Source organism: Siphateles boraxobius, unplaced genomic scaffold (genome assembly GCF_051911475.1).
Source record: "Siphateles boraxobius isolate OS27281-9 unplaced genomic scaffold, OSU_SipBor_1 135, whole genome shotgun sequence".
In the NCBI taxonomy this organism is placed as follows: domain Eukaryota; kingdom Metazoa; phylum Chordata; class Actinopteri; order Cypriniformes; family Leuciscidae; genus Siphateles; species Siphateles boraxobius.
The window spans coordinates 66,799-89,943 of record NW_027508739.1 but is presented as its reverse complement, the minus strand read 5'-3'; the positions used below and the strand labels follow the sequence as shown (position 1 = coordinate 89,943).

Here is a 23,145-nt window from a genome sequence, read left to right as displayed (position 1 = left end):
ACTGTAGCCACATCTTCTGATGACTGTGAGTGAAATCCGTGGGATGGATTTCAATATGTGCATTAAAGGGATAGTTCACCCAAAATAACCTCATGTTGTTTCAAACCTGTATGCATTTCTTTCTTCTTCAGAACAGAAACGTGGGGTGCAAAATTAAAAAGAGGCATCGACAAATAAGCTGGCAGAAGCACCGTTTTTTCCCCCCCGATTTCTCTCTGCATGTGCAGATCAGGTTTTATGAACTTTATGCATCTGTACATCAAAGACACAACAGCTGGAGTACAGGAGAGTACTAAAAAGACCGGATTCACGTCACTTTTGTACAATTTTTGCCCTTTTGCATCCACACTGAGACCTAAGCCATCGGGAGTGACACAAAATGAGAAAATCATCCTCATCTTGACCAACTTAACACAGTGAACACATTCGTCTCATACAAAAAAACACACACAATATCGACTTTAAAACACTCTTCAAGCACTGCTGCCATCTGTCATTGGTCAAAAAGATACAAAGAAACAAAAGAAAACATAGCTCCGCCCCCAATCTCACGCCATTGGCTGGCTAATCAAATATACAAATTATACATCACCTCCAGTTAGTCAACTGACAAAACTATTAAACAACCATCAGGTTGCAAACACTCTGCTCTTCACACAGTCATTGAGTTATTTTAATATTCTCAGGCTGAATCATCATCACTCTTCTCCAACAGGCCATTGAAGCCCACGCAGATACATGTTCTCTCTCAGTGTAGGAAGAAAGTTTAGTAATATGAGAAGCGCTTACCAACAAAAGAGAAGCAGTTTCTGTCAAAATAAAAGTTTAATGGTTTAACATTTGAAAAGAAATTAAGACAGTCATACATATTATTATTGTAATTCTTATTCTACTCTGTCAATGTAAAAATAAAATGTGATTATTATAATTATTATTATAGCCATATTGGTATTTAACACAACATTTTGGCCAAATTGCACAGCCCTACAAACACAGCAAACCTGCAAATTTGTATTGCATTTTCAATCGCAATCACAATTTTGATCAGAAAATTCAGAATTTTTTTTTTCTCAATCCTACAGCACCAACCTTCATCAATACGCATGTGTTTCCCCGTCAAAATAAAGGTTTAATGGTTTAACGTTTGAAAGGAAAATAAGACAGCCATTAGTATTGTAATTGAACACTTGCAATGTAAAATGAAATTATTATACTATTTTTCTTATATACTCATTTTATTTATTTTACAGTGATATATAACCATAGTAATAGTACATTATTTTGTTTTTATTTAGTAATTTATATTATTAGCCAAGTAGTACTAAATAAAAATACTTTTATTTTGGCAATATTTTGGCAATCACATAATACATTGCAATGATCTCAGTGGAAAAATAGGCGTTATCTAAAATGATAAACAAACTTATATTTCATTCAAAACTGAAATTAATCTCTGTTTGTTTCAGACTTTTAAGGATCATTTTGTTTAATAACAGACTATTAGACACATTTAACCTGGTTCTAATATTTACAATAACATTACTTTAAAACTTTGTTAATTCAAAAATCACTTTTAACATTTTTTTGATAACATATATTTATGGTCAATGAGTTTGATATGAAGTGATTTTCTCAAACAAAACCTTGTTTTCAGGCTAAAGCACTGCGAGTAACAACAGAATATAAAGCACTGAAAAACTCAGACACATTAAAAGAAAAAAGAATTCAATGCCATATTCAAAAACCTCCTCCAAATGCATTTAGATGCTTTCTGTAAATCTCTCTACTGAAATACACACAATGTCCGTAAATTATAAGCATAAATCACATTTCTCATTTAATAAACTGCCTGCCATCCAAAAATGCAGTCCTGTGAAATTATAAACCATAGTTTCCACTCAAACTCAGGCTTCAGAAAAGACACACTCAAGCACAGAGTCCCACTGAACTGGTGAGAAGAACGGGAGTGAGTCGCCCTTCCTGAAATGATAACAAATGCCTTTATCATCCTCAACAATCATTTCCACTGCTACAACATTCAGAAGTTCAATTCTGCAGCGATGCTATGCAACTCCAATGCAACAAACCTGAAACTATATCATAGTCGTGCACACTTATAAAACATGTATAAAAACTCTTGCAACATGCATCGACCAAGGATGCAAAATAATGTTTAGTGAATTACAGTTTCTGCTCAGCTTCTAATAGGAAAAATGCTTTCAGCACATTCATTTTCTCCCAATCTTTATTAAGTTTTCAAGTTTCAAGGATTATTTATACAGCACCATTAAAATAGCAGCAGCTGACCAATGTGCTTTATAACATCGGATCAAATAAATACCAGCAAAAACAAGTAGAAAACTAATTTCACAAAGAAAATCAGAGACAATTTTCAAACTAAATAGCAAAATCAAATCAAAATACTATCAGAAGACGAATGCAAAAATAATCATCAAGGGTTAGGGTTATTATCAAAAATAATGAGTTTTAAGCTAAGATTTAAAAATCTGTAATGTAGGAGTAAATCTAATGTGAACTGTTAACCTGTTCCAGAGTTTAGGGCCCGCAACAGCAAAGCCACGTTCTCCTCTTTGTTTTAATCTGGCTCTGGGAACAGTGAGCAATCTATGACTACCGGAGCGAAGAGCTCGAGAAGGGTTATGTAGAGAGAGAAGAGATGGGGCTGGGCGATACGGCCAAAAAATCATATCTCTGTATTTTTTGTTTAAATGGCGATACACGGTATATCTCGGTACTTTCTACGTTTTTCTATTTGGATAAAGAAAATCTGTATGTTATTAATGTTATTTCACATCCTGCCCAATGATATCCAACAAACAATGTTGATATTGAAGGATATGGAAACAAATATAGTGAATGTAATGCTATGCAATATATCATTTGCAAAAATGTGGTTAAAATCACATTAATCATTCACACGGAAACTTGAATTTTAGCGGAGATTCACTTGCAGAAGCTCGTCCTCTCATGATCAGTGAAATGGACATAATATTTGTTTGAGTTTCTAACATTTACAGATCAATATACCTGTGAAATGTAAGTTAAGCACTGAGGAAAGCACCACGTCTCAAACGCATTAAACAGCGCAAGGATTTATCTGTCAGTCAGCAACAGAATCTGTCAGAGCATCTGACCAAGCAAGCTGCTTTAAACTTGTTAACTATATCTTACCAGTTATTTTAAAGCGCTTAAAGGGATAGTTCACCCAGAAATGAAAATTCTGTCAGTATTTACTCTCCCTCATGTTGTTCAACCCCGTAAGACCTTCGTTCATCTTCGGAACACATATTAAGATATTTTTGATTCATCATTTAAAAAGGTCCAAGTGACTACAGTTGCTCAATCAGCGCAGCGCTTCTGGGTTGTACGTCACACGTAGGCTCACTATTGGCCGACGTTGGTCATGTGTGTGATGCGTGTGACGTACAACACAGAAGCGCTGCGCTGTTACACTAGTGAACTGACTCAAGGCCCACAGAGAAGGAAATGAATAGTTGAAATAAAGTCGTTATTTTTGTTTGTTGGATAACGTTTTGGACAAATTGTACTGTGTACTGTGGTGATGGCGCAGTGGATAAGACACATGCCTTTGGTGTGAGAGACCCGGGTTCGAATCCACTGTGAGACACCAATGTGTCCCTGAGCCAGACACTTAACCCCTAGTTGCTCCAGAGGTGTGCGACATCTGACATATATACCAATTGTAAGTCGCTTTGGATAAAAGCGTCAGCTAAATGAATAAATGTAAATGTACTTTCACTGCAGCATCTCACACTGTGCCTCCGCTATTTTTCAGATGTGCTCGTATCAAACTACTGTGTCGATATAAACGGTATTGCCTCATTCCATATAGTTTCAAAGAAATATATCGACATATCGTACAAACTCGATATACCGCCCAGCCCTAATAGATATGAGGGATATAGATATGCCAAACTCTCTCACCTTGAAATTGCTTGCGTTGACCCATGAGGTTGCCAGACTGTCCATCATCCGGTCCAGCATGGTCTGATCGTGTTCCAGGTCATGTGACTTCTGTCGGTCCAGAATGTAGTCTATAATTTCCGGTCCAACTTGAAACCGACGTCCAACCTCTTTCTGCGTGACCTGCGCCACTATGTACTCCATGTTGGGCTCCATGACTTCGTCAAGACCGAACACGACTCAGGAAGACAACACATAAAAACACAAATACTGGCCTGAAAACAACCTGTGATCTTGTTAATCCAAAGACAGAACCAAAGAGGCCGCAGGAAGTGCGAATGCGGGGTTGCGGACGGCACCGGTGCAACATGTGTTGATGTTATAACCGATGAATCAAACAGTACTGGTGCAAAACCTTCTGTCAAACGGCCAGTCCATCATTGTAACGAAGTCCAGTTCCACATCTCAGGGTCAAGTTCTGCAATGCAAATTAAAATAGTTATTTATTCACAGGTCAAGTAATACAAAAACTGAATGATCACTTTAAACCTATAAATCTTACTGCATCATTTTACATTTTAATGGACAAATTAAATCTTATTTAATATTCTATGATGGTTGATGTGCTCGGATTATCTTTATAAATTAAACAATAAATAAAAATAAGATTATGGTTTCATATAATACAGTTTTTTATGATAAAAGATGTATGAATGTACGAATATGTAAGAATAAATGGTTACACTTTATTTTAAGTTGTCATTGTTACAGTGTTATTATACATTTAAGTACTGAGAAATAATATTTAACTGCATACTTACTATAGGGTTTGTGCGTTTGGTTTAGGGTTAGTTGCATGTAATTATGCATAATTTATAGTTATTAGATTACCATGGCTTGCTATTAACTTTTTTGCTCAGCAGCCACTGTGGATAGCGGTTTTTTAAAGTTACGAGCCACTCAGCATTTTCATTTGCCACAATTTTGACATCGATACCATGGGGAAAAACTGCCATATAGATATTTTTAATATTATCTCATAATTTAGCAGTAGGTATATTAGGCTACTGTCACTTTAAGACCTGACGCACGGATCCATTATACTGTTACACATGTGTTTTTTTTCTCAACTGTTTATGTTTACTTAAAACATAACTGACTGTTTTACGTGAATACTCACTAAGACCGGCGTTTTGATATTATTTTGTGTGTATTTGACTGTTTAAGCGCATCAAGCAGCGAAAAAGAACGAAATTTAACACTGAGAGGCGGCTTTATGTGCCGCACTTTGGGTATGAGCACAAAATCTGCAGGAATTAGTAAAATTATGTGCAATACACGCAATCCCACGTTGAAATTCAAGCCCTGTAACACCAACAATATTCATCCAGAGAAAATGAAAGGAGTGAGTGAGGAGAGGAGGGTTTGTGTGTCACTCGCTGTCGGTGAGATGAGAGAGAAAGAGCAGCTGGTTTCAGATATTTCAGTATCAATGTGTATCGAAAAAAACATATTTTTGACAACACTTATTGCACTTAGTTTATTATTTCTGATGCCTTTTAAAAGACTACAATTGAAAAATGTATATTATAAAATTCAACCCGCCAAAGTGCGGCTAGTACAGTTTCACGCCACTGCTGAAACACACACGGATGGAGGATGTTAATGTCAAGCCCTGGTTTTTACTTAATTATATGTAACATGAAACAAGGACTCTAAAATAAAGTGTTACCGAATAAACATGATGAACTGAAGGTAGGGGAACGTTAGAATAATGTTAGAATAACTTCCACAAACCAAAAATCAACATTCTATTCCTGTTAAGAAAACTTTCTTTGCTAACCAAAAACACACCTTAAAAAAGAACGTTCTAGGGGGAAAAAATTGTTAGCTGTGTATATAGCGACTTTTATGTTTCATTCTTGTTATGATTATCGTTAAACTGAAAGGATTTGTTGTGGGGAGAGAGGAACTAAAACACCCTGTGTTTAGTGTTTATAATATTTAATAAACTGTTACTTATACGTGAATTATGTTTTTTTTCCCTCTCTCTAAAAAACCCAATTTTGTTATTATCCCTTTAATAGGCTCAACTTTTCTTGTATTAGTCCTATGGTAAAAACAATGATCAACTTATGTAAACACACAGTATTACTTTGAATTTTCAAATAATACAAAGTACAGTGGCAGTAATACTTTGTAATTACCATATTCAAATACCTTGATATTTATGACATTTTATGGTATGGTAAACACAGTATTTGCCATGGTAATTTCTTGTAAGTGATTCAAATGTAAAAGATGATGTCACATGCATCATGTGTCACGTGAGAACATACATGTAGCCTATATTTGAAGACATTAGCAGTCACAGTTCACCATTATGCATTAATGAAGCAGCTGTTGTGATTGCTAACCTAACTTTAGCAGTGTTTAATTTCACCGAGCAGTTGTTTAGCAGCTGTCTGGCTAACATATCTCAGTATAAACAGGACGGGCTGCACTTACATGCTAAACAAACCCCGGGCCTTTCAGGGAGAACTCAACGAGTATTACGCGCTAAAAAAAATACGATAAAAACATACGGATAAAACATTAGCGACACTAGCACGCGTATGGATATCGTTGCTTGGTAACGGTGAAGAATATTGGTTGTTATTAGTGCACGAGGCCCAAAAAGACGATGTTTAATGTGTTTAACACGCGCGCGACCTTACATATTTTAAAATGTAAAAACTTCACGTGCATTTTTTTTTACACACAAAATATAACAAGCGCATGCAGAAATAGTCTTAACTGATACATTTAATCTGCTTAAACATCATACAAATAAAATGCATTTACCTGCCAAGCAAAACATGTTAATATTAGTATAATAATATTAGCATTTAGTATACAGCATATAGATATATAAGTAGCTAATGCAAGTGTCATTTGTCTAGTCGACATTTTTCACTTGTTTATGTTAAAATAAGGTTTAATGATGTTTAGATATTTTACTGGAGAAAAAATATACAATACGACATTTTGCATATCTTTACATGACTAACAAAAAAGTACCTTGGTTTTTCCCATGGCATTTTTTTTTGTTAAGTGACATAGATGCCACACACTCGTTTAAATTATATTTCCTAATTTCCTTCTAGTTGCACGTGCATTATTTCACATGGCATCATCAACTCATAATTAAACTATATACTAGATTAATATAGTGTCTAATATTAATTGTACAGTAAAAGGTTTGAGGGTGACTTTTAAAAATGCAAAAGGAAGACCAACCCAACTGAGTGTACAGAATGACTAATGAATAAATTAATGCAAACAATGATCGAGATGGAAAGAAACAAGATGCAACTACAATGTCACAGTACAGCTAATGTGTGTTTTGCATGGATGCATGACTAAGAATGTATCTAGTGTGGCATATGCTGTTGAATATTACTGTATGCATAAACTACTTTCCCTGATAATGCATGCAAAGCCCATTCTGAGTCAAAACGCAACTAGTGATAAAGGCTGTGAAAAAGCTCGTTTGATAACGGACGTACCTGGCTTATCTCGCTCTAAACCCTCTACATGGGAACCGTTTCCCGTGGGTTGATCATCAGTTGATATTTGGAAGGAAACAGCAGAAATCTCCGCCCATTGTGCGGCTTCAAACATCAATATGACAGTGCGCATGCGCCAGATTCAGCCGAGATAGAGCGCCATCTGCTGTCTGATGAACTCAATTTCATCTACCAGTATGGCAAGCCGAATTGACATTTATTCATTCACAGGGTATTAACTCTTGATATAAACAATTAAATTTTCACTAGTTAAAATGCCAATTCCTGATATTAGGAATTAGATTTCTACTAGTAAATATGTTAATTCTTGATATCAACAATGACTTCATCACTCTCAGAAATATGAAATTCTTGATATCAAGAATTAAATTTTAACTAGTAAAAACTATAAATCTTTGATATCTTGCAATTGTATTTTCACTAGTTAAATCTCACCATAGGCTACCATTAAAAATCAATTATTTCTATCTGGAATTGATTTCTTACTATAGTTGAAATTCCAATTCCACATATCAGAAATACAATTCTTACTAGTAAAAATCATATTTTTTAACATCAATGATTGCGTGGTTAATAGTGCCTATGTCTGTTCTTGATATCAACAATTGAATTGCTACTAGTAGTAAACAATTATACCAATAATTCGATTGTCACTATCATTGACGATGTTAATTTCTTATATCTGTAATGAGATTGTTACTAGTAAGAAAACTAGACATCTGAAATTACTCTCCTAATTATTTATATCAGAAATACATTTACAGATATCAAAAATTAACATTTCAACTAGTGAAAATTTAGTTCTTGAAAGCAGGAATTTATATATATTTTTATTTACATCATTTATATTTATGAATATTATTATTTACTAGTAAGAATTGTATTTCTGATTTGTGAAATTAGAATTTCAGCTGGTAAGAAATCAATTCTTGACATCAACAATTGAATTCGAATCACAGTCGGTGACATTTAGCTAGTGAAAATAGAATTACAAATATCAAGAATTATAGTTTTTACTAGTTGAAATTTAATTTTTGATATCAACAATTCGTATTTCTGTAAGGGATGACGTCATTGTTGATATCAAGAATGAACATTTTTACTAGTGGAAATGTAATTCCTGACATCAAAAAATGCCATTGATACTAATTTCTGATATCAATAATTAGTATTGTAAGTAGTGAAAATTGTTGATATCAGGAGTTAATATCCTCCGAATAAATAAATGTTACCTTCGGCTTGCCATACTCCTTGCGCCTTCATTGTTATTTAAATAAATTCTGAAATGCAGACTTCCCAAATGGTTGTTAAAATTATTTTTCACCAACGTCAAGTAAAAAGAATGAAGATTGAAAAATAGAAAGTTTTATATGCATCATGTTTGGCGCTCAGCAACAGCTTTTCATCATGTGTTCACGCGTTATTTTACTCCTCCCATCACCATTATCTTCCTCCGACGACACACGAATCCAAACGCTCTTTGATAACATGTCGTTTTGCATTGAATGCTGACATATTAAGTTATTATCGAAATATGCGTTATACTCTGTCTAAATCGTTGTCAAAAGGGAGCAAACAAGAACTGAAATGTCAAATGAAACAACTGTCTGACTTCCTGAAGTGACTGTGACTTCTGCTGCTCGCGCTCAGGTGAGTTTCTCAAGTTTCATAAATAATAAAAGTCACATAACGACGAGAAACTAATTTCATACTATTTTAGGGCATAACATGTAATTTCTTTTTGCATATGTGCAAATCATTAGAATGTTGCCAATGCCTGTTCCACAAATATAGTAGCCTATGTACTAAAATATTGATTTTAAAAATATCCATTTAAATGATTTTCTCATACCAAATATATTCCCTCGAAAAAGTAAAGTAAGGGATTACAATTAATTTTTCTGTGATTTCATTACAGTTCATTAAATCAAAATCTAATGTTAAAATGTATGTTTTTAATGTCACATCCTCCCTTTACACATCAGATCAAGAATAAGTTATGCGATTGTATATTGTTTATTTGAAATAATTAAAAGAGCCATTTCATGACTATCCTTGTTTTGTTGCTCAACTGGTCGAGGTTGATATGGGATTTAGATAGTAATGCAATACTTTTTAGAGAGAGTAATTAGTACAGTAATCTAATTACACTGTTAAAGATGTAATTAGTATCTAGTAATTATTATTTTTTTAGAGTAACTTACCCAACACTATATATATATTATTTTTCTCCTTGTTTATTTGCCAAGTGTCTGGAAACATTTGAATCAGATTATCAGTGATAAAGCACAAATACTCGTCTTTTCTTTATCAAACTGACTCTTCCTGCCGAATGTCGTCTAACCTTTTACCTAATTTTTATTGACTTTGCTTTTGCATTGAAAACTGATGAACCATCACCACTTCACTACATTTGTCAAGCTTAGTAAGACACAATCATGATCTTTTGTATAAAGGTTGATGTTTTGTGTAACTGTATAAAGGTTGATGTTTTGTGTAAAAGGTTGATGTTTTGTGTAACTGCTGGTATGGCAAAATCTCTCCGTCTTGTGGTCTGCAGTTTTGCATGAGCAGCAGAATCTTAGCACACAGAGATAAAGAGTCATAATGTAGTGTGTCCTATTTAGGGATGCTGCATGGGTGGATGTTACACTAAGGCCTATTTTTTCCCCAGTAGAAAACAGTTCTGACCTCTTTCTTACACCGCCATACCTGGTCACTGATAGCTTTAAGTCGTCATCTTGGTTTCTGCCAGTCTGTGAAGATTTACTCTTCATGCATGTGTAAACATGCACTCATGGCTGAACATATAAATTAAAATTAGTAGCACTTGTTATGTTAGCACTATGTTATGTCAACTGTACTTGTTTCCACATGCTCTATTTTACAAACATTTCACATGTAAACTGTTGCAATGGAGTTGTTATTTAAATTACAATTAGGTTTATAGTTTACATCCTCCTTGTTTGTCTACAACAACAGTTTATTGTGAACGTGGGAGTCAGGAGGACAAAACCCTTTAGGCTATTCTTCACCCAAAACTATCATACTGTATGACTAGAGAAGTTATTGAATATTCTATGAACTTCTGTTATTATTTTTCAATGGGTTTTTGTGTTGTTGCGCTCACTGATCTGTTGTTGCAATTGAAAGTCAAGCATGTTTTGTTATATATCACAGAAAAAACAACAGCATATGAATTTGGAGTGACATAAAGCAGAATAAATGATGGGAGATTTTTTATTTTGTAATTATTATTCATTCATTCAATCTCAAAACTATGAACCCCCAAAGGTTGGCATGGTGATGGAAAAAAATAAAAATTACACTTTGTGTAAAAACACAAAGTAGCTGTATAGCAGACCTTTTGGAAAAATAAACTAAGGCTGTGTCTGAAATCACACCCTATACCCTCATTCACTGTTCCCTACATTAGTCCACTTATATAGTCCAGTTGAAGGAGTGAATGAAAACGAGTGAATAAATTTGGGCACTGAGTGCGCAATAAACTTGTTGTTTATTAGTCATTTGAAACTTAGCAAACTCCAATAGTAATGAAAAGATTGATCTTGAATTTTGTCATGTATAAACCTTTTAATAATCAATTAAAAAGGAATGTATACCTGTAAGATATTACGCTGTACCCACATTGGAAAATGAATGGATGAATGATTCAGCCGTGGCGCCATCTTCTGGTCAGACTCTCACAGTGCATTATGGGTTTTCTCTAGCCGTTAAGCATACGTCGGTTGTACACTCGTTATTGCGGTGCATTGTGGGATTGAATGAGTGCACTCGATAACATCCACTATAGTTTCGGACGCCACTACAAATGGCTGTTTCCTCAAATAGGGCCCTATTTAAGGCTGATTTCGGACTCAGCCCAAGGAACGATTTTAGTTAAAGGAACGCCTTTTGGTGGACTAAATTAGCTCCTACTTCAGAGTCGAGTCTAATCCAGCACAATTGGAACTACCAGTGATGTAAGTGTACGCTGACGGTGATTGGCCGAATGCATACGAAACACCGGCACCCGCCATTTTTAAAGAGATGTGTAAACACAATTTACATATACGAACTCCACAAACATGGAAAACAGTGATAGATGGACCTGCGCCAAAGTCCAGGCACTTCTCAATCTTCTGAAAGCTGCACTTAAATGACGTCGCTTTCTGCCGGTGTGATGAAGTGTTGTGTCCCACTGAAGTGATGGGTCCCAGCTTAGGACCCAAGCAATCCGATTGGTTCAAAGCACGTTTTATGGGTAATCGCTTTAGTGCCTGGTTACAAATCAGACAAAATCACTTTATTATAGAAGACGCTTGAACTACGTTATAACGAGTCATTAATGTCTTTTAACTTATATGTTTCATATACTAGTATATAACCGAAGCTATAGATTGTGAATTTAAACATTTCTCGTTCTTAGTGTTTTTTTAGTTAGCTTACATAGTAGCATAGCATGCAGCTATCCGATGAGCGTGCTAGCTGAGTTTTACCTGAGCTTATAAGAGGCCTAAAATGCCCTAAGAAGACATTTAGTTCATACAAAATCACATACTCTCTTGATTAGGTACTATTTTGAATTGAAGTGATTAGATTACACTTTATTTTAACGTGTCCATGTTACAGTGTAATTATGCATTTAAGTTCTGCATAATCAAATAACTATACACATACTTACTATAGAGGTAGAGTTAGGATTAGGGTTTGTTTTAAGGTTAGTTGCATGTAATTATGCATAACTTATAGTTATTGCATAATAATTATTAAGGTTAGTTGCATGTAATTATGCATAACTTATAGTTATTGCATAATAATTATTAAGTAATGCATAATTTATTATTACTACAGTAACTACATGTAACAAGTGTAACAAGGACACTGTAAAGTAAAGTGTTACCAGTGATTACTTCACAACCGGTAAAAAAGTATGTTGTTAATATGGACGTACTACATTTGCCATATTGTCATGATCATGTGACCTACCGTCACTTCACTGCCATTCACAAATCATCTCCCGTGGCCTCATGGGATAGTAAAGTGTGCATCGTATACTAGGTCATCCAGGTACTTTTTGCCTACTGTTTTATGAGTACTGTTAATCTATTTTTGTTACATACTGTTTTACGCCTTCTATATAGTTGGGAAGTATGAAATGTTGGATGCAGCCACAGATTTGTCGAATCATACGTCATCAATAGCGGTTGACTCGGGTACGGTTCGTGGGTGCGCACCTGAGATCGGAAAACAGCGTTCACGTCATCCAAACTAACCAAACTCCTGAAGTCCTAGTGTGAGAGCACCCTATAACAACCCGGTGCGAAAGATGATGGGGACACAATACTGTAAAAAGCACAGATGAGACGTAAAACCAAGTTCCTGACGCTCTGTGGTCTCTATAAATCCCATGGCACTTCTCATAAATATTGGCCTGCAAAACTATTGCATTCCCCTGAGAAACTTTGCATTAGCTCGCAAGACATTTGCATTCTCTCACTCTCAATAATATTTCCATCACGAAAGTATTGTGAGTGAACAAAAAAGCATTGATATACAAATTTTCCTCGCATCTCATATTTTTCCATCACCATGTTCCGTTAGAGGCTTAGCACAAAACCACAGAAAAAATGATTAAAAACAATTCTCATCTTTTATACAGATACCCGACCCACATGGCCCATCAGTACTCGTCTCTAAACTGTCCAGAGGAGAATGACGAAACCATGAGTGAACATTTTGAGTCAGACCTTCATCCGGACGTCACCAATAACCGTTCCACAACCATGCAGATTATTCCCCAGAGTTACCCTCAGTCTTCAGCGTACGCCCATCAGACGCCCTTCCCCAGCTGGGACGATCACAAGGGCTGGTTGTCGTCAGGTTCTCCTCACAGTCTTCCCTCCTGTCTTCCCTCTGCGATCTATCACACACTCTCAGAGAGCAGCTCGTTTTTTCCCAGCAGTTCTCACTCTCTTCCAGGCAGTTGTAGCCCGAGTCTAGAGCATCCAGGATCTTTGCATTCGTTTCCTCCGTCTGTGAACACACACCACTATCCCTCGCCCTCGTACCCCGGCGCTTACATGTGTTGTGGTCAGTATCGCCCTCCTCCACGTCACATGACCCCCGTTCATCATCACTGCGGCTCCAGACCGGGACATCAGCTGCCCTTCAGACCCTCAGGTGCGTTACTTATAAACTTATCATGATGTTCGAAAGTTTGGGGTTCCTTTTATTCAGTAAGGGTGCATCATGACAGTAAAGACAATTATAATGTAACAAAAGATGGTAACACTTTATTTTACAGTGTCCTTGTTATATGTAACATGTACTTACCATAGTAATAATAGTAAATGATGCATAATTACATGCAACTAACCCTCAACCAAATCCTAATCCTTCCCTAACCCTATAGTGATATTATAGTATATTACTCAGTACTCAAATATATAATTACACTGTAACAATGACATCTTAAAATAAAGTGTAACCAAAAAGATTTCCGTTTCAAAATTCTGTACTTTTGAACTTTCTATGCATCAAATAATCTTAAAAATAAATGTATCTTAAGCAGTAAATCATCATATTAGAGAATGATTTCTGAAGGATCATGTGACACTGAAGACTGTAGTAATGATGCTGATTCAAATTCAGTTTTGATCACAGGAATAAATTACACTTTACTATATATTGACATAGAAAACTGCTGTTTTACATTGTAATAATATTTCACGGTTTTTACTGTATTTTTGATCAAATAAATGCAGCCTTTGTGAGCAGAAGAGACTTATTTCAAAAACATTATAAAATAATACAGACCCCAAACTTTTGAATGGAAGTATTCCTCAACTTAAGGGTTTAAATGCAGGACTTTGCTCATCAAAGATACATTTTTTATTGTTTTTATAGGGTTCTTGAGTTAGTAAATGGTTCTTTGGAGGTTAAAATATTCTACATCTGGCCTAATTGAAAATAGATGCATATTTTGATTTCTGGATAGTTTTGTAAAAAACTATGGATTACTAAAGCAAGTTGTAAAATGTGTTTGTTCTAATTGAGAGAAATATGTTCCACCCATCATACTCACCTTCATGTTGTTCCAAAACTGTATGACTTTCTTTCTTTCTTTGAAACAAAAGTGGCCTTAAACCGAAAGTACAAGCTGTTCAAAGTGCACAAAAAAAGGAACAAAATGTTGATGCAGTTGAGTATAAAAGCTTCCCATGTTGCATTTGTTCATATGACACTATCAAACCTGACACAAGGTATCTAAATGCAATAATTTTGAATTGAACACGTGTTTATGTACAAAAACAACCTAATAAGTGGGTCAGAAAACCGTGAGGGTGAGTAAATGACAGACTGTACACGTTCATTCAACCATCAACTCTCAGAATCACTGCTTCTGTCACACTACTAGAAGGATGAGGACACAAGGAATATGGTTAACAGACTTTATTTATACACCTGATGCAATATTCTGTCTCATAGAAGGCTTCGAGATCCACACAGAATTGAAAACAGGAAATAACTGGAACAGAAATAGTCTCTTGAATACTTTACTCAGAAGTAGACTTGGTGATAAATCAGGGCTTGAAGACAGACACGAAAGCAGTGTTCGAACTATACCACGTCCTTTGGGGGAGCCCACTTTTTTTGGGGGGGGGGGGGTGTAAGATGTTCGCGCATTTGCACGTGCCGAGGACTGCAGCGCCTTTCAGACAGGACGTGGAATGCATGGCGCTGCGCTATGAAACCCATTCATTTTCAAGGACTTCCACAGATACATAATAGCTACAAGTTTATGCACTATGCAAGCACTATATACAGGATTCACCCTATTATACTTTATCGACACAAATTGATTAGTCAAACAGCACACAGCCATCCACAAGTAGGCTGTCTTTGAGTTCACTTGAACAAGGGTTAAATTACTCGTCAGGCTAGTAGCCTACAGAAGAATACCATAATTCCTCCGTGCAATTAGGCCTAAGACATCGAGAGTCACGCAGATCTATAACAACCCAGCCACAAAACATATTTGGGAATAACATGCCTTACCTTAACACATAATGGATTTCAAGGACTTTGCGTGCAGATCAATGGCCTCCAACGTTTATATTTTTTCTACGAATCTTTGAGTTAACATGTACTAAACATGACTAGAATTTGCACCGCAGCGCCACCACACCTCGATGCTCATGACAAGAATGGTATGTATAGTTATCTTTATTGAAGTTATGCATGAATGAATGATATTTTTGCTATTTTACATATAATACTCCACGATGATCACATTACACAAAACTGAAATTTCACGTCGAAATAAAACATTGTCAATATTTTTTGAGACCCCCCAAAATTTCACGAATCACGTTTTCAGGGGAGCCCATGTCTTATTAAGGGGAGATGAGCTCCCCCATAGTTCGCACCCTGCACAAAAGTACTTAGAACTTGAATGCAGATACGTAGACACATGAATGGAAATACCGATCCGAAGACACCCGAACTGAGAGCGGACTTGAATAAACTTCCAACTTGACTGCAGAGAAGAGATACGAGGTCAGTAGAAGCACAGAAGAACTTGGAGAATCAGACTGGAGAATCCTGAAGCACCGCCGCACACAATGGCTGCTTGGAAATACACACAGGAGAGTGGTTAGTGATAAACTTGAGTATACTTGCTGCAAGCACAAGGGAATCCTGGAACCAGAGAAGCATGAGGAATCACACGCGTCGCTGGACAGAGAACAATGAAGAGACTGAAGCTTAAATCCTGTGTGCAGCGTGGTAAGTTTGTGATGTAATGCAGGTGGTGAATAATCAGTATTCAGGGGATGATGAGCGTGACCAGGTGTGCTGAGTTGGTGCTGGGTGGGGTGTGTCACTAGGTGTATCCGTGACAGCTATAGGAGTTTATTATATATGTCTACATTTTTGTTTCCTTTATTTTACAGGTCTGATGCAGTACAGACAAGTGGATACACAAAGTGTATATTCTGAAAAGTGAGTCCGTTTACCTGCCCATATTACAACAACTGAACACGTACGGTCCAGTCATAAGAAAAGACATTGCTTTCAAATCAGAATTAATTCTCAATTAATTTGCAATTCTTGCAATCGCGAGTTTATCTCAAAAAGTCGAATGGCAAGTTATTGGAATTGCAAGAATTCAGAGTTTAGATTAGGGTTGTCAAAAGTGCCTGTACTTCTGTACTGAAATGAAAAAATGTGACGATACAGCATTTCTGCAGTATCAGGTAGGACCGATTACTGGGTCAATGGAATGAAAAAAAGCACACGTTTTTTAACTTTTAAAGTTTAAACTTTAGCGCCGTGTGTTAGAACGCGGTGTCGTGCAAGAGATGCTGCAAAAGACGCGAGACCCGAGCGCTACGGTTAAAGACGTCCAACTAGCGTGTTAACATGGAAAAACGATGGAAAAGTAGTGCATTGAAATGGGAAAAGGCTTTCTGTGTGAATGTGTGTAAGCACTCTGTGAAGAGCGTCAACGGTTTCTATTTACGTGTTTTTAAAGTGTTGATCATTGTAGCCAATCAGAGGCGTATCTGTTGAGTGTGTGAACGCAGTGGCCAATCAGAGGCGTAACTGTTGAGTGTGTGAACGCAATGGCCAATCAGAGGCGTAACTGTTGAGTGTGTGAACGCAGTGGCCAATCAGAGGCGTATCTGTTGAGTGTGTGAACACAGTGGCCAATCAGAGGCGTATCTGTTGAGTGTGTGAACGCAGTGGCCAATCAGAGGCGTATCTGTTGAGTGTGCGACGCAGTGGCCAATCAGAGGCGTATCTGTTGAGTGTGTGAAGGCAGTGGCCAATCAGAGGCGTATCTGTTGAGTGTGTGAACGCAGTGGCCAATCAGGCGTAACTGTTGAGTGTGTGAATGCAGTGGCCAATCAGAGGCGTAACTGTTGAGTGTGTGAACGCAGTGGCCAATCAGAGGCGTATCTGTTGAGTGTGTGAACTCAGCGGCCAATCAGAGGCGTATCTGTTGAGTGTGTGAACGCAGTGGCCAATCAGAGGCGTATCTGTTGAGTGTGTGAACGCAGTGGCCAATCAGAGGTGTATCTGTTGAGTGTGTGAACGCAGTGGCCAATCAGAGGCGTATCTGTTGAGTGTGTGAACGCAGTGGCCAATCAGAGGTGTATCTGTTGATTGTGTGAACGCAGTGGCCAATCAGAGGCGTATCTGTTGAGTGTGTGAACGCAGTGGCCAATCAGAGGCGTATCTGTTGAGTGTGTGAACGCAGTGGCCAATCAGAGGCCTTACTGTTGAGTGTGTGAACGCAGTGGCCAATCAGAGGCGTATCTGTTGAGTGTGTGAACGCAGTGGCCAATCAGAGGCATATCTGTTGAGTGTGTGAACGCAGTGGCCAATCAGAGGTGTATCTGTTGAGTGTGTGAACGCAGTGGCCAATCAGAGGTGTATCTGTTGAGTGTGTGAACGCAGTGGCCAATCAGAGGCGCATCTGTTGAGTGTGTGAACTTAATGGCCAATCAGAGGCGTAACTATTCAGTGTGTGAATGCAGTGGCCAATCAGAGGCGTATCTGTTGAGTGTGTGAACGCAGTGGCCAATCAGAGGCGTAACTGTTGAGTGTGTGAACGCAGTGGCCAATCAGAGGCGTAACTGTTGAGTGTGTGAACGCAGTGGCCAATCAGAGGCGTAACTGTTGAGTGTGTGAACGCAGTGGCCAATCAGAGGCGTAACTGTTGAGTGTTTGAACGCAGTGGCCAATCAGAGGCGTATCTGTTGAGTGTGTGAACGCAGTGGCCAATCAGAGGTGTATCTGTTGATTGTGTGAACGCAGTGGCCAATCAGAGGCGTATCTGTTGAGTGTGTGAACGCAGTGGCCAATCAGAGGCGTATCTGTTGAGTGTGTGAACGCAGTGGCCAATCAGAGGCCTTACTGTTGAGTGTGTGAACGCAGTGGCCAATCAGAGGCGTATCTGTTGAGTGTGTGAACGCAGTGGCCAATCAGAGGCATATCTGTTGAGTGTGTGAACGCAGTGGCCAATCAGAGGTGTATCTGTTGAGTGTGTGAACGCAGTGGCCAATCAGAGGTGTATCTGTTGAGTGTGTGAACGCAGTGGCCAATCAGAGGCGCATCTGTTGAGTGTGTGAACTTAATGGCCAATCAGAGGCGTAACTATTCAGTGTGTGAATGCAGTGGCCAATCAGAGGCGTATCTGTTGATTGTGTGAACGCAGTGGCCAATCAGAGGCGTAACTGTTGAGTGTGTGAACGCAGTGGCCAATCAGAGGCGTAACTGTTGAGTGTGTGAACGCAGTGGCCAATCAGAGGCGTAACTGTTGAGTGTGTGAACGCAGTGGCCAATCAGAGGCGTAACTGTTGAGTGTTTGAACGCAGTGGCCAATCAGAGGCGTATCTGTTGAGTGTGTGAACGCAGTGGCCAATCAGAGGCGTATCTGTTGAGTGTGTCAACGCAGTGGCCAATCAGAGGTGTATCTGTTGAGTGTGTGAACGCAGTGGCCAATCAGAGGCGTAACTGTTGAGTGTGTGAACGCAGTGGCCAATCAGAAGCGTATCTGTTGAGTGTGTGAACGCAGTGGCCAATCAGAGGCGTAACTGTTGAGTGTGTGAACGCAGAGGCCAATCAGAGGCGTAACTGTTGAGTGTGTGAACGCAGTGGCCAATCAGAGGCGTATCTGTTGACTGTGTGAACGCAGTGGCCAATCAGAGGCGTATCTGTTGAGTGTGTGAACACAGTGGCCAATCAGAGGCATATCTGTTGAGTGTGTGAACGCAGTGGCCAATCAGTGGCGTTTTAGTATGTCAGAATCCACTCAACACATCTCAAAAAACTAATAGACCTGTCACTTGTTCTATGTAATGTGTAGGGTTTTTTATCATTAATTTGCACTTGATCATTATTATTTACTTATAATTATTAGCATAAAAAAAATATTTAATTTACGTCATATTTTTATTTTCAAATACTTAAAATCACTTAAAATACTTAAAATAAAACAGTTCCCACAGTTTTTGCTATGGTACTGAAATTGGTCCTGAGAACCGCAATTCTAGTTGCAATTCTGTTTTTTTTTCTTACAATTATGAGATATAAATTCACAATTGTGAGATAATTGTGAGATAAAGGTTTTTATTCCATTGTTGAAACAACTGATAAAGAAAGAGTCATAAATTAAAAAAAAATAAAGCTTGTAAATTGTAAAAGTTTACAATCATGTCAATCTACTCATACCGTTTATGCTGAGAGTAAAGTGTAACTTCTGTATGTGTGTCTGTATGTGTCTTCAGTGGTCATGCATCTCTGAACCCCAGACAGGCCAGTCAGTGTATCACACACCTGTCGCAGGAACAGAGTGAGTTCTACTTCCTGTCTTCCACATCAACACAACCAAATGACCTAGAATAACTAAAATAGAGCAAAGTTCATATGCCGAAGCCTCGAATTAGCATGTGTGCTCCTGTGTTTCGCTCTTTCACGTGTGTCGCGTATTTTTCCCCAAACAGGGAAGGTTTTTGTCACATACGAGGCCGACAGTGAAGAGCATCTGAAGGAGATCATTAAGTTTGTGGCTTTGCTCAGGAACAACGGCTTTGACACGCATGTACAGCGACAATCATTTTAAAAATCTATTTTCAGATGAATCTAGACATAGTTGAAGTGGGTGTGGATTGATTCTTGAGTCTTTGTGCACTCAGATTGATGTTTTTGAGCAACAGCTGAGCAGCATTAGTAAGATTGACTGCATGGAGAGATATCTCAATGAGGTAAATATACAGACACAGGAAGTGACATCACTAGTAGACATCATTACATCTAAACACCTACAATTACAGAGTCTCTCTCTCTCTCTCTCTCTCTCTCTCTCTCTCTCTCTCTCTCTCTCTCTGCAGAAAGATTACCTAATCATCATCATCATCAGCTTGAGGTATTACGAGACAATATCAGGCATTAATATCAATATGGACAGTGACGAGAGAACGTCAAACACTGTGTACATCCACAAACAGGTCAGAAAATAACATTCACATACAAAAAAAAAAAAAAAAGCTCTGCTCAACCTGCGAACAATCACAGCTGATTCCTGTAGATTGTGAGTTTAACCTGAGCATGTAGTGTTATTAAGCATTGAGCACACAAACATTAAATGCATAAAAATAATATTAATAATAATTATTACTTTTGCTGATTCCAGTGGAGTTTAATGTGAGCATGCAATGTGATATTTTAATAAGAACAAAAATACACTGCGCACACAAATATTGAATTCATTAAAATAATAACAATAATAATAATACTTTTGAATTAAATGAAATAATTTTAATAGCTGCTCTCAAAGGGATAGTTCACCCAAAAATGTAAATTCTGTCAGTATTTACTCTCCCTCATGTTGTTCAACCCCGTAAGACCTTCGTTCATCTTCAGAACACGAATTAAGATATTTCTGATTAAATCTGAGAGCTGGATCACTCCTCCATAGGCTTCTATAGGGATTGAACTTGCCGGCCCCGAAAAGTTATTAAAGACATCGTTAAAATAGTCCAAGTGACTACAGTGGCTCAATCTTAAGTTTATCAAGTGACGAGAATACTTATTGTGCGCTAAAAAAAAACAAAAATAAAAACTTTATTTCAACTATTCATTTCCTTCTCAGTGGGCCTCGAGTGAGTTCACTAGTGTAACAGCGCAGCGCTTCTGTGTTGTACGTCACACGCATCACACACATGACCAGCGTCGGCCAATAGTAAGCCTACGTGTGACGTAGCTCTACGCTATCACACTACGCTAACTGACTCGAGCCCACAGAGAAGGAAATGAATAGTTGAAATAAGTCGTTATTTGTGTTTGGTTCTGCGCACAAAAAGTATTCTCGTCGCTTGATAAACTTAAAGTTGAGCCACTGTAGTCACTTGGACTATTTTAACGATGTCTTTACTAACTTTTCGAGGCCGGCAAATTTCAATCCCTGAAGAAGCCTATGGAGGAGTGATCCAGCTCTCAGATTTAATCAAAAATATCTCAATTCGTGTTCCGAAGATGAACGAAGGTCTTACGGGGTTGAACAACATGAGGGAGAGTAAATACTGACAGAGTTTACATTTTTGGGTGAACTATCCCTTTAAGGTTTGATTAAAAATCATTACAAGGTCATTACAATGCATTCTGGGTCTGCATGAGCTTTAAAGAGTACATATGACGCCGCCTCAGCCAAAACAAGCCTGACAACATAATTGCGAGGGTTTGGTGAAGGGAGTGTGTTGCTCTGCTTTCTCTGTTAAACACACTCTACTAACACTATCTGCTGGTGTGTTTGATTCCCTCCATCAGCTGCAGAGTGAGTTCATTCAGAACGGCTGCAGGAACTACAGGTTCATTCCCATTCTGTTCCCAGGGGCCAAAAAGGTTTGTCAAGTTCAACGGTTGCGACTTTCCCTGAAGCATTTCAACAAATCAAAGCATGTTTGTTATAGGCTACACCTTGTTATAATCGAGTCCCACACGGGTTCTCTACTCTTTACCATCTAATAGACTCAAGAAGCAAAAGATCAATATCATTTCAGCTTCTATTTGCAAACAAAGTGAGGTTTCTCAGGACTGACGCAGGACCTGTTGTCTTCTCGTCCTCAGAGTTACGTTCCCACCTGGCTGCAGAATACACACATCTACAGCTGGCCGACAGATCGGGACGATATTCTCCGCAGGTTAATGCGTTTGGAGAAATACAAACCTCCTCCGATCGGCCCTCTGCCGACGATAGTCTCAGTTCCCCTGAGTTAGAGCCGGAGACGAGCGCTAATACACACATGCTACTGTTTTTGCAGTGCGCAGTGTGGATATTGTGCCGTTTTCTGTATGCATGGAGTACCTGGATGACCTGATGCACTCAACTTTACATTTCCACCATGATAAATTAACTGGAACTGATATGAACCAGGATTATAAACATGTTTTTTGAGTTATTGTTTGAAAAAGCAGTATAACAATTTTACTTCAGAAGTTATAACACGTGACAATGTGGCATACTACTGTTTGAAATGTTTATCATGTTTGCATGCTGTATCCTTTTCTCATATTTTTTTTAAGTTTTGTGGTAACACTTTGCAACAAGGTCTCATTTGTTAAAGTTATTTAATGCATTAGTTAACATGAACTAACTAAAAGCAATATATTTTTACAGCATTTAATAATCTTTGTTAAAGGGATAGTTCACCCTAAAATTAAGTAATACTTTACTTACCCCGGTGTTGTTCTAATGCGGTTTGTTAAGTCTGGCATGTTAAGAGTTTGTTTCTATTAAACTGTGACCTGTGAATGTTACTTTAAAACAAAATGCAGTAGCAGATTATTCTCTTGTTTTTATAATAATAATATTCAGATGTTTTGGTGCTTCAACATTCTTTTGCATTGGATACATAAATATATGCATTTATGTATAGTGCTACAGTTCTCAATTCTTTTAAATAGTTTTTATAGAATTCATATAATATAAAATAATCGTACAAAAACGTTTAACTCGCTGTGTTTTTTAAGTTTATCTTTTGTGTCTTGTATCATTTTCATTGAACTTTCTGAAAATATTTTTTTAATTAAAGAGTATAAAAAATAATGCAATGACAATACT

The 23,145-nt window shown here is 37.6% G+C and overlaps 2 protein-coding genes across 2 annotated transcripts in view; one reads left to right on the top strand and one right to left on the bottom strand.

Moving 5' to 3' along the window:
- Positions 1–7,596, bottom strand: part of clasp1b (cytoplasmic linker associated protein 1b) — a 79,390-nt gene extending 71,794 nt beyond the window's left edge. The window contains exons 1-2 of the mRNA XM_077229773.1: positions 7,494–7,596; positions 3,967–4,423 (exon numbers count right to left, since the gene is read on the bottom strand). Of these exons, the coding sequence (XP_077085888.1) occupies positions 3,967–4,161 (195 nt within the window). The 5' untranslated portion in view covers positions 4,162–4,423; positions 7,494–7,596. The remainder of the gene's footprint in view (positions 1–3,966; positions 4,424–7,493) is intronic.
- Positions 7,597–8,778: 1,182 nt separating this feature from the next.
- Positions 8,779–23,130, top strand: traf3ip2b (TRAF3 interacting protein 2b). Its single transcript, XM_077229772.1, has 9 exons — positions 8,779–9,164; positions 13,177–13,697; positions 16,472–16,520; positions 19,814–19,878; positions 20,030–20,127; positions 20,222–20,290; positions 20,417–20,533; positions 21,852–21,926; positions 22,152–23,130. The coding sequence occupies exons 2-9, from the start codon at positions 13,190–13,192 to the stop codon at positions 22,299–22,301; spliced, it is 1,131 nt and encodes a 376-aa protein (XP_077085887.1). The 5' UTR covers positions 8,779–9,164; positions 13,177–13,189; the 3' UTR covers positions 22,302–23,130.
- Positions 23,131–23,145: the final 15 nt, after the last annotated feature.

Bases quoted from the DNA above. Each gene is read 5' to 3' on its own strand.
- traf3ip2b (XM_077229772.1), top strand. From the start codon at position 13,190: ATGGCCCATCAGTACTCGTCTCTAAACTGTCCAGAGGAGAATGACGAA. The intron at 19,879-20,029 runs GTGAGTTCTACT...TTCCCCAAACAG, and splicing joins ACACCTGTCGCAGGAACAGA to GGAAGGTTTTTGTCACATAC. The intron at 21,927-22,151 runs GTTTGTCAAGTT...TCTCGTCCTCAG, and splicing joins TGTTCCCAGGGGCCAAAAAG to AGTTACGTTCCCACCTGGCT.